The 12,234-nt window shown below is 36.2% G+C and overlaps 1 protein-coding gene across 1 annotated transcript; it reads right to left on the bottom strand.

Moving 5' to 3' along the window:
* Positions 1 to 3,557: 3,557 nt before the first annotated feature.
* On the bottom strand, positions 3,558 to 11,179 carry LOC110725405 (delta(7)-sterol-C5(6)-desaturase-like). Its single transcript, XM_021904889.1, has 3 exons — positions 10,692 to 11,179; positions 4,464 to 4,769; positions 3,558 to 4,095 (listed from the first exon to the last, which is right to left on the bottom strand). Exons 1-3 carry the CDS (start codon positions 10,906 to 10,908, stop codon positions 3,797 to 3,799), a joined length of 822 nt encoding a protein of 273 aa, XP_021760581.1. The 5' UTR covers positions 10,909 to 11,179; the 3' UTR covers positions 3,558 to 3,796.
* Positions 11,180 to 12,234: the final 1,055 nt, after the last annotated feature.

Consider the following 12,234-nt stretch of genomic DNA (forward strand, 5'->3'; position numbering starts at 1 on the left):
GGTGGCCGGTTTCTCCATTAGGCATGGAGTATGCCACGTGTCATGACATAATAGGTCCAAGGTGGACGAATAAGCGCGTGCCACGTGGCAAGCCCTGACAGTTCCAACTGGGGGACACTTGGCAGGACCTGATTGGCCCACGTGGCGCATTCCGATTGGTGGGAGCAAAATCCCCTAATCATGACCCATGAACCATTTTTTTGTGTTCACCAATAATGATGCAAGTAGGTTGTCTAAGTGTTTAATAGTTTGTGGTTCAAACATTGCACCGAGTTGCTAATTTTTAAACATTGTAATTATATATATATAATAATTATGATGTCTTTTTTTCTTTTATAATTGGATCTTGTAATTTGCAATTATATATATTTAATTTCATATTTATAACATAATTGATAATTAGTTTAGATGGTTGAATAACCATCCTTCTTATAAAAGGTTGGGTGTTCGTTATTCATAAGTTATTTTGGAAGAGAATTTACAACAAACTAAAAGATCATCTACAAGCTGGTCTGATACTGTGATAAAGATTTTTTTGATGCGCTGATATTTTCTAAATATTTTTTGGCAAATTTCACTTGGGTCTAAACTCTGAAGTGAGGAGTCATGATCTTCATGGATATCCCAAATTCTTCCTTTAACACAAAGGTTTTTTAATTTTTAATTTTTTAATTTTTTTTTTATTTTTGACACAAAGTTAAAACACTAAAACTTTTGTCTTTCGACAGTGTCGTACCTTGTACGAACTTAAAACGTGACACCATAATACTTTAACATTGTGTAACATGTCAAAGGAAAATTAAAAGGAATTGCACCACTTGTCTTTTAAGGAAATTTCACATTTATTGCACCATTTCTATTTTAAGAAACAAAATATCTCTATTTACACTACAAATTTTCAATATACCCTTACTTGTGCCACTTGATTCTTTAGTTTATGTTTACATCACATGAATAACTTTGTAATTTAACCCTCCTCTCTCTTCTTTTTTCCCACTACCAAAAAAATGTGTGCCAACCTCTATGGTGCAATAATAAAATAACGGAGGAAGTATAATGTGTAACAAAAAACATTTTTTATTTTCATAAGTAATAGGTACTCACGAATTTTTTATTTTCATAACGATTTTATATTTTTCCAACTATTTTTTTAAGTGAATTTATTTTGATGACCCGACCCAAACTTGACCCGACCCAAATTAACTCGATCCGAAATTAACCCAAAAATTGGTCCTCAAAATTAACTGGACCCGAACTTTACTTGAAGTGCTGACCCAAAATCCGAATTGACCCAACCCAATCCGAATTTTTACTGGCCCAAAATTGACCCAACCCGAACGAACTCTGTTTGTCAAGTCCAGTTATGTTTACTAATAGAAACACGAAGTAATAAAGTAAAATATACTTAAAGTTAATTTATGAACCAATCACCAATGTACAGTAAAAGGATCAAATAAGAGAATTATGAAAGTCAATAAGGAATTAAACTATTTATCTGCTCTTAAGATTGTTATAATTCCAACCCAATTTCATCTTAACATTAAAACAGTCCACAAATCGTGTGCTAGTAACTTTTCTTCTATATATTCAATGTTTTAGACTTATACTTCCTCTGATTTTTTTATAGTTACAATAGTTTGACTTTTACACTATTTATGTGTTTCACTTTGACTAGGTTTAATAATTTATATTTAAGCAAAAATATAGTTATGTGGGATTTTATTAGATTTGTCTCAATTTATACTATTTTAGTATCAAATGTTTATAATTTTGACATATTGGAAACCAAAGATATTAACAATTGAAATCATGGCAAGCGTGAAAAGAAAAGTATTGCAATTATAAAGAAACAGAGGAAGTAGTAGTTATGTCTTTTGTGGGTTATATTTTCTTTAAGAAACACATATAAAAAAAAAAAAAAAAAGACAAAATACAATAATTTATGACAAAATATTTTATTACAATTGCTCAATTCTATGTTATTAATACCTACATGTGAATGTAGGAAGTACAAGAAGATACGATATGATAAATTAATTCTCGAGACCTTAAAAAAATGACAATTTAATGGTCCATATAAAATGATTAATTCTACTCCATTTCATTTTTATAATCTCTTTCAAGATGATAAAGACATAACCATATAAGAGAGGAAATTATCATTTATGCCAGCCAGTTTTGACATGGACTTGCGCTAGCATCATCGTGCGTAATTCATTCATAGATCTTTAGCGATTCTAAATTCACATTACAAGGAAAGTCAACATTTAACAAATCTTGATTAGTCTTCAAGAGGTTTTTTTTGCTACATCTTAACTAGCACTCTTACGGTATCTAAAAGTTATTTTTGTTTTTACTTTTCTTATTTGACAATGGAAAGTAGTAAACTTAGCTTATTTGAAGTACAGAGTATATTGGATTGATGGAGATATAGATTTTGATATTTTTGTTGGTTTAAAACATGATTTTGATCTTGTCATTGGTATTGATTTGGAATCATCTAATTACGTCCTACTATATTAAGGATGTTTATATCAATGATCAATTTATAGGATTAGAGATAAGTTTTGCTCATCATACAAAAAAACTTACTAAGTGAAAAAAAAGATATAAATTCTTTGAAACTTAACATATCCAAACGATTTCTCACAAACAAGCTCGAATAATACGGAAAAATAATAGTGTCTTCGTTGTTTTGAAAAACTTAATTATCATTAAGAGTTTACATTAAAGTATATGTATCGACATTGCAATTATTAAAGAACAAAATTAATATTCGAGTTATTTTTTTTTTTTTTTTTTTTTGACATTTTTGCATTCCGTAAAATTTGGTAAGTGAAATTTGATATAAATGACAAAAACAAATGATACTACTTAGATTGGTACGAATTGAATTCATGATAAGTAAAGGAAATTTTCATTAATTCTTTAATATACATTATTAGAATAAAATTAATTTAAAATTGAACCTTAAAAATAGAAATTTGGACCAGATGGGCCATGGGTCGGGTATAAAATCAGACAAATCTACAATAGACTTATTTGCCACTCTGGTGAATTTAAGAAAAAATCGTGGATCACATGTTCCTCTTATCTCATCATTTTGTGAACTGATACTACCATGTAGACACTAACTTATGGCATCGTAATTAATTTGTTCATATGCATATCATATTTGACCTTCTAGGAATCAACTATTATCCATTGCAAATTAATGAAATCCGAGGTCGCATGTTGTAATAAGTGTCAGAGCCATGATTTAGAAGACGGAGTGTTGATATTATGCTCATGACGTGTATGTGAACACTCTATACAAGTATATTTGTAAATTGTAAGTGAAAGAAAAAAAATTATTTATATTTTGTATTTTTAGCGAGGTACCGACAATCCACGCGTCTTAATAGCTCCTTCAACACATGATTGACGATGTTGCAATATTAAAGGAACGGTAAAAGTATTATTGAGCAAAAATACGAAAATAACAATAAACCACCTTTGAAGTACTTGTATAAAATTTATATATTATGTAGTGTAATAAAAAATTGAGTTTGATTTATCAACAAATTGATCTACACTATTTAATTTTAAAACTACAAGAAGAATCAATAAGCGTGAAAATCATTTGACAAAAAGGTTTAGCATTATAAGATCACTTTCGTGAGTTATTGCAAGCATGTGTATCCTTTCCAATTTCTCTCGCCTCTTGGCACAACCCATCTACAAGTTGGTCTTATAATAGTAAGACGGTCTTATTTATAAATTTTTACTTTCGTGATATTACAGGTCAATAATTTAATCATTGGACTTTAATACCATTGGTAGTACTCTTAGGGTGACGAAGGGTTCCAAATAACCAATCCATTAAAATAGTATAATTACCATAATTATGATGGCCCGACGTATGGTGAATGGTATGATAATTAGAACCCATAATAGGCCAACCTTTCGCGTCGCTTCTGTCATGTATTATAATACCCCATACTGCTTCGACAAGAAAAAGCGCCAATAAAGTAGTGAAATGAATAGGCATAAACATTAGTATTAAACCATAAGGAGTTTCTTGTATTGCTCCATCCAACGGGTGACCAGACCAACCTGATACATGTGAATCACATTATTATTATTATTATTATTATTATTATTATTATTATTATTATTATTATTATTATTATTATTATTATTATTATTATTATTATTATTATTATTATTATTATTATTATTATTATTATTATTATTATTATTATTATTATTATTATTATTATTATTATTATTATTATTATTATTATTATTATTATTATTATTATTATTATTATTATTATTATTATTATTATTATTATTATTATTATTATTATTATTATTATTATTATTATTATTATTATTATTATTATTATTATTATTATAACCGTATTTGAATGGATGGAAGTACTTATGCAGTTGGAAGTAATTTGAAGTAAATAACCTACCTGCAAAAGGAGAAAGCGCGATTTCCTTGCTATAACGATGATGAGGTGCATGAATATACTTGTAAATTGGCTTGATCTCATGTAATAATCTATGAGCCCAATAAATCCCAAATTCCACAGCAAAAAGATATGTAAGTGTATGTAACACATAAGATTGCCAGCCCACATCACTAATCCGAGGGTAACATCTTGACCAACCATTTTCAATCATCCACTCAAACATCGTCGAAAACAATGTGTTAACTGGAATCGATATTAGAGCTCCAATTGCTTGTGATATCATAGCTCTTTTTGAAGGCATCGTTTCTACAAAACCATCCAAAAAAGTTAATATTTACAGTAAAGTTATGTACGGATTATGTGTAGCATGTCACATGTTTAGTCTATCAGAATCACCACTTTATAAAGCTGAAATATACATAATTTAAAATGAATACACATAATTGAATTCAAAGAAACATATAATTGAATACACATAAATAAAATATACATGTTTCTACAATACACTCGTTACCTATAAGTTTTGTTGATAAGTATATTAGGTGACTCGTACTTCGTAGCTTTGTCCGCCCGATCGGGCGGACATTGCCCGGTCTGACCGGGCGGAAGAAGAAGAGGTGCCTGGCAAATTCGTTGAAGAAGCTGCTCTCGCGCCCGACCGGGCGAGCCTTCGCCCGACCGGGCGAGCCTTCGCCCGATCGGGCAGACCTTGCCCGGTCTGACCGGGCGGTGGGGGTTGGATACGTTGAAGCATTCGTATGGAGTTTTCTTCTCGCGCCCGATCGGGCAGACCTTGCCCGGTCTGACCGGGCGGAGAAGGAAAAATACGGAACGCGGATTTTGCGGTTTTAGGTTATCTTATTTTATTATCTTTTTGCCCAAGTATCTTTTAATTAGGGATTAATATAAAACCTCCCTAATATCAGTATTAGGGTTAAGAGAGAGAGAGTGAGAGCCGTTCTTGAGAAATACAAGAATCATCTTTGTAATCTTTGCAGTTTATAGTGAAATCATTCGATCTCGGTGCCCGTGGACGTAGCTATCACATCGATAGTGAACCACGTAAATTCTTGGTGTTGTTCTTATTGTTTGCATTGAATTTCTTTATTGTTTTCTTGTTTGTTTACGACCTTTGCTTCCGCTGTCGCACAACAATTGGTATCAGAGCTCAGGTTCAATCCTTGGATAGTTTCTTGAAGATAACAATGGCAGGAGATTCAACAATAAGAATTGAGAAGTTTACCGGGAAAAATAGTTTCGGGCTATGGCAAATTAAGATGAAGGCTCTGTTAAAACAACAGCAGATATGGCGTCCGTTGGCTCCAAAGAGTACTACTTCGGAGTCAGGAGACGGACCGACTGACTCGCAGTTAGAAGTTATGGAAGAGAAGGCACACTCTACCATATTACTTAGTCTTGATGATCAAATCATCACGGAGGTGGCTGATCAGGAAACGGCGGCTGGATTGTGGCTGAAGCTGGAGTCATTGTATATGACTAAGTCGTTGACCAACAAATTATTACTGAAACAGCGGTTGTTTAGCCTCCGGATGCAGTCAGGTACTTCCTTACGGGAACATCTAGAAAAACTTAACTCTATTTTGCTTGATTTACGTAATTTAGATGTTAAAATTGATGATGAGGATGCTGCGTTGATTTTACTTGTATCTCTACCGTCTAGCTTTGAGAATTTTGTAGAGTCTTTTGTTGTTGGTAAGGATTCTATAACCTTAGAAGAAGTGAAGGCAGCACTTCATACTAGGGAACTCAGAATGAAAGCTACGAGTGATAATGGGGATAATGGTAGTGGGTTATTTGTTAAGTCCGGAAAGTCTAAAAAGAATAAGGGGTTTAACAAGGGGAACAATGCTGGGTCGGGTGCTGGAAACGGCAAGGATGGATCTAGTAAAACTACTACTAAAACATGTTATTACTGTAAAGAACCGGGTCACTTTAGGAATAATTGTCCGGTGAGGAAAAACAAGTCCCAGGCTGCTGTAGTTGAAGAGAAACCGAATGAGAGCTATAATTCAGAGGAAGATTTAGCATTAGTCAGTTCTGCTAGGTCTGATGATTTATCTGATAACTGGGTTCTAGATTCGGGGTGTTCGTTCCATATGTGTCCACGTCGAGATTGGTTTGATACATATGAACCTCGCAATGGGGGTATGGTTATAGTCGGTAACAATGCTCCATGTAAGGTCACAGGTATTGGTTCCATGAGGTTGAGGACTGTTGATGGGCGGAGGTTAACTTTGACTAATGTACGGCATGTTCCTGCTTTAGGAAAGAATCTGATTTCATTGGGTACCCTGGATGACTTGGGGTACAATGGTGTGTTTTCAGATGGGGAGTTGTGTATTTTCAGAGGTTCTGAGTTGGTACTTAAGGGTATCAAAAGGAACACCCTCTATGTTTTTGAGGGTGTTACACTGCCTAGTTCTGCGGTTTGCGCATCTGTATCTCACCAGGAGATGACTAAGATTTGGCACATGAGGCTTGGTCATATGGGGGAGAAGGGGATGCAGCTATTGTCCAAGAGGGGTCTTCTATCCGGGGTCAAGGTTGCCAACCTTGAATTTTGTGAGCATTGTGTGTTTGGTAAGAAACACAGGTCAAAGTTCAGCAAGGGTGCTCACATTACTGATGCAGTGCTCGATTACATCCATTCAGATTGCTGGGGTCCATCTAGAGTTGAAGGTATGGGAGGTTACCACTATTTTGTGTCATTTGTTGATGACAAGTCCCGATACACATGGCTTAGGTTGCTTAAGTCAAAGGATGAGGCCTTCAAAGTTTTCAAGCAATGGAAAGCTTTGGTGGAAAATCGACAAGGAAGGAAGATCAAGAAGCTACGAACGGACAATGGGCTAGAGTTTTGCAAAGACGAGTTTAATCAGTTCTGTGCAGATGAGGGTATAGGTCGGCATCATACTGTCAGGAAGACACCACAGCAGAACGGTGTAGCAGAACGGGTTAATCAGACACTGCTAGAGAGAGTTCGATGCATGCTCTCTAATGCAGGGCTTGGGAGGAGGTACTGGAGTGAAGCTGTGTTAACAGCTTGTTATGTCATTAATAGGGGTCCTCATTCTGGAATTGATTCCAAAATTCCGTTTGAGATCTGGAGTGGTAAGTTGCCTAATTTTTCGAATTTGAAGATTTTTGGTTGTGTTGCTTATTATCATGTTATTGAGGGTAAGCTGGATCCACGAGCCAAGAAGGGGTGTTTTGTTGGGTACGGGGATGGTGTGAAGGGGTTTAGAATTTTTTCACCTTCGGAGGGTCGGGTCATTCTTAGTAGGGATGTTACTTTCGATGAAAACACCATGTATTCAATTAAAAATGCAGAGATTTCAGATTTGAGAAGGGAAGGAGACAATTTATTACAGACAGATGGGGTACTTGAGGTACATCAGTCTACCATTGCTGATTTACCTCGGGTACAATATATTGATGATGATGCTGATGTTCCAGTGCCGGGTACTCCTGAACCTGAGATTACTCCTACTCATTCTAACTCTGGGGATGAGGTGGAGCAATCTAATCAGGGGTCATCTAGTCAACCTGACACCATTCTTGAGATGCCTAAACGAGTTATCAAGAAGCCTGTTAGATTGATTGAAGAGATGGAGGGAAGAAATTACTGTGTTGATGCGATGACAGGTTATGCATTGAGTGTAGCTGATGATGTAGAGTCATTTGAACCTGCCACATATAAACAAGCAATTAGTTGTAGTGAGTCTGCGCAATGGCTTGCCGCAATGGGTGAAGAGATGCAGTCTCTTTACAAGAACAGAGTGTGGGAACTGGTAAAGGTACCGGAAGGGAGGAAGCTTGTGGGTTGTAAATGGATTTACAAGAAGAAAGAAGGGTTGTCGGAAACTGAGCAAATACGTTTTAAGGCTAGGCTAGTTGCTAAGGGGTTCAGTCAGGTAGAAGGGGTTGATTTTGTTGAGATATTCTCACCTGTGGTTCGACATACTTCTATCCGTGTGTTATTGTCAATTGTAGCACATTTTGATCTTGAGCTGGAGCAGTTGGATGTTAAAACGGCTTTCCTTCATGGCGATTTGGAGGAGGAGATTCTGATGAAGCAGCCCGAAGGATTCGAAGTTCCTGGAAAGGAACACTATGCCTGCAGATTGCTAAAGTCATTGTATGGACTTAAGCAATCCCCCCGACAGTGGTACAAAAGGTTTGATTCTTTTATGGTTTCACAAGGTTTTGACAGGAATTCATATGATTGCTGTGTGTATCATAGTAAGCTGGATAATGGTTCCATGATTTATCTTTTGTTATATGTTGATGACATGTTGGTTGCCACAAAGAATAAATCTGATATTGCTAGATTAAAGGAGATGCTTAACTCGGAGTTTGACATGAAAGACTTGGGTGCAGCTAGGAAGATTTTGGGTATGGAGATCTACAGGGATCGGGCTAGAGGTAAGCTTTTCTTGACTCAGAAAAGCTACATTGAAAAGATTCTGTCTCGTTTTGGGATGGAAAAATCGAAGCCTATAAGTACGCCAACTACTGTTAGTTGTAAGTTGTTTTTGTCTATGTCACCTCAATCAGAGGAGGAGTTGTCTTATATGTCTAGAGTTCCATATGCAAACGCGGTTGGTTGTTTGATGTATGCTATGGTCTGTACTAGGCCGGATATTGCGCATGCTGTTAGTGTTGTAAGCAGGTTTATGGCTCAACCTAGGAGGGAACACTGGCAAGGGGTGAAAAGGATTTTTCGCTACCTGAGAGGGACAACTGATATTGGTCTTGTGTACGGGAATGGTAGGGAATGCTTGGTCACTGGGTACAGTGATTCTGATTATGCAGCTGATGTGGATACCAGGAGGTCTGTGACTGGTTATGTGTTCACTTTGGGTGGTTCTGTGGTTAGTTGGAAGTCTACATTGCAGTCATCAGTTACGTTGTCAACTACTGAAGCTGAGTATATGGCTTTAACTTCTGCGGCTAAGGAGTCTATTTGGCTCAAAGGCCTAGTAGGTGAACTGGGTATTGCACAGGATTTTGCTACTGTGTATTGTGATAGTCTAAGTGCGATTTGCTTAGCTAAAGATCAAGTACACCATGATCGGACGAAGCACATTGATGTCAGGTATCATTTCTTGCGTACTGACAAGAGGATTAAGGTGAAGAAGATTGGGACTGCTGACAACCCGGCTGATTTCTTCACTAAGCCTGTTCCGTTTAGCAAGTTTAAACATTGCTTAGACTTGCTAAATATTGATTACTACGTGATGTAGTAGGCCCTGAGGGGCGAAGTTGGGGAGCTCCTGGTGTAGGTGTGTTGGCATTAAGGTGGAGCTTGCCCGGGGCTTGTGATGCAGGTGGAGCATTATGAGTTGTTATACTTGGAGACGAGTATGTGATGGGTCTTGGTTGAAGACTTATCGGGATGTATGGCTTATGCATGAGTCCTGCATCGGGTTTGGCTTGAGATGTTTTTTCACTATGTCTTGATGGGGTCGTTTGCTGACTACGAGTTCTCGTCAAGGTGGAGATTGTTGATAAGTATATTAGGTGACTCGTACTTCGTAGCTTTGTCCGCCCGATCGGGCGGACATTGCCCGGTCTGACCGGGCGGAAGAAGAAGAGGTGCCTGGCAAATTCGTTGAAGAAGCTGCTCTCGCGCCCGACCGGGCGAGCCTTCGCCCGACCGGGCGAGCCTTCGCCCGACCGGGCGAGCCTTCGCCCGATCGGGCAGACCTTGCCCGGTCTGACCGGGCGGTGGGGGTTGGATACGTTGAAGCATTCGTATGGAGTTTTCTTCTCGCGCCCGATCGGGCAGACCTTGCCCGGTCTGACCGGGCGGAGAAGGAAAAATACGGAACGCGGATTTTGCGGTTTTAGGTTATCTTATTTTATTATCTTTTGCCCAAGTATCTTTTAATTAGGGATTAATATAAAACCTCCCTAATATCAGTATTAGGGTTAAGAGAGAGAGAGTGAGAGCCGTTCTTGAGAAATACAAGAATCATCTTTGTAATCTTTGCAGTTTATAGTGAAATCATTCGATCTCGGTGCCCGTGGACGTAGCTATCACATCGATAGTGAACCACGTAAATTCTTGGTGTTGTTCTTATTGTTTGCATTGAATTTCTTTATTGTTTTCTTGTTTGTTTACGACCTTTGCTTCCGCTGTCGCACAACAAGTTTTTTACATTTAGAAAGTCCCTAGTTTAATTTGCAGCCTTGTAGAAATACCTTTAGAGGAAGAAACATAGCGTTTCCAAAAGTCGAGGCAGAAAAATGCAGCTATTGGATAGATCACAAATGCACAAAGTGTTGTTCGAAGCCAAGAGCTCAGAAAATGTGGTAATAAAGAAAAAAGTTTCTTAGGTAACACTATCTCATTATAAAAACTTGTCTTCTCTAAGAACATCTTCATATATTCCTCCATGTTTTTTTTGCTTGTTTTCATGGACTAGCATAGGGGTATATATACTCTTTTTTTTTTTTTCATCTATTTCTTTTTTGGTGCATAGGTTGAGTAACGTATTTAAGTAGCTAGTCTTGATCATCATACAAAAATATTACGATGTTTTGGTGTATGTATTTCAAATCGAAGACATTAATTAGTATGATTTACAAGACAAGGGATTGTTTAATGCGGCACTCTACTTGTAACTTACAAGATGAACCAAATTTTATAATTTAAATAAACACAAGCAATAAAAGTTGTAAAGTTTAAAGTTGAATTTTTATACTACATTCGTTTTACATTATGCGCAACAATTGAATTTCTTACGTGCCATAAAAAATATCAAATTGTTGCACTTGCATATAATGTTAAATGGTTTGAGGTAGTATTTAATATATAGTATCTGTTTTGGATTAATCGATATACTCACTTAAACACATAGATTAAGAAAATAATGTTGGGTAGGGATCATAAAGTGATTTTTTTTTTTTTTTTGGGTGCAATTAAAGTGACTTGTTTAATGTAAAGTAAAGTACGTAGTAATTAATTTTATTTTATATTGTGAGAAAAAAGAACAGGTGTTTGTAGGGAAAGTAAGTGGGTTATTTGCCGGTGTGATACTCCTATCAGCCTGCCTACTTTTAAAAAAGATTATATGTATAACTTATACTAACAAGGTTGGGATGAATAACCTCTAAAGAAGTTTCTCGGTGCTGTGTATGAGTGAGCACAAAATGTTTTTAACGTGATGAGCTTTTGGTGCATGTCCGAGGTCAATCACACGGCAGAGGAGGATCTTGTGTATCCTTTGTGCTTGAGGTGTTACAACCAGAATAGGCGAAATAAAACATTCTAATGAGGAGGTGTCTTTTTTATTCTAAAATGATCAAAAGACGGAAGTACGTTTGTTGTGAAACAGTATACTATCAAACTTTAAGCCGCGTAGACCTTAAAAGTAGGAATTTTGACTTTGATATTGTACACATATTTTCCAAGTCATGTTTCTTCTTTATGTTTTCTTTCTTAAATGAACTTTGGTTATCAAAGAAAATAAATCTTCAAACATAACTAGACAATATGATGTATTTGTTTAATTTGTATTCATATGAAGAATAAGCTATGAAAGAAAACTTCTTGTATAAACTTGTTTCCACAATTCTTGATTTCTTGCTGCCTGTTTTCATGGAATAGCATGGCGGTATATATTCTTTTGTTGCCAGCACATATTTTGACCATGCTCATTAGACAAATCTTGAATAAAGTGTTGGAATGAACAACTGATTAATCTATTCGTTGACTACTCATGAATTATCTCAGTGAATAACT

The sequence above is a fragment of the Chenopodium quinoa genome, unplaced genomic scaffold, assembly GCF_001683475.1.
Source record: "Chenopodium quinoa cultivar QQ74 unplaced genomic scaffold, ASM168347v1, whole genome shotgun sequence".
In the NCBI taxonomy this organism is placed as follows: domain Eukaryota; kingdom Viridiplantae; phylum Streptophyta; class Magnoliopsida; order Caryophyllales; family Amaranthaceae; genus Chenopodium; species Chenopodium quinoa.

What these genes read in the sequence shown, in the direction of transcription:
- LOC110725405 (XM_021904889.1), bottom strand. Translation starts at nt 10,908, where the DNA reads ATGAAAACAAGCAAAAAAAACATGGAGGAATATATGAAGATGTTCTTA. An exon ending in CTATGTTTCTTCCTCTAAAG is followed by an intron (nt 4,770 to 10,691) that starts GTATTTCTACAA and finishes ATGGTTTTGTAG; the next exon opens with AAACGATGCCTTCAAAAAGA. An exon ending in CGCGCTTTCTCCTTTTGCAG is followed by an intron (nt 4,096 to 4,463) that starts GTAGGTTATTTA and finishes CACATGTATCAG; the next exon opens with GTTGGTCTGGTCACCCGTTG.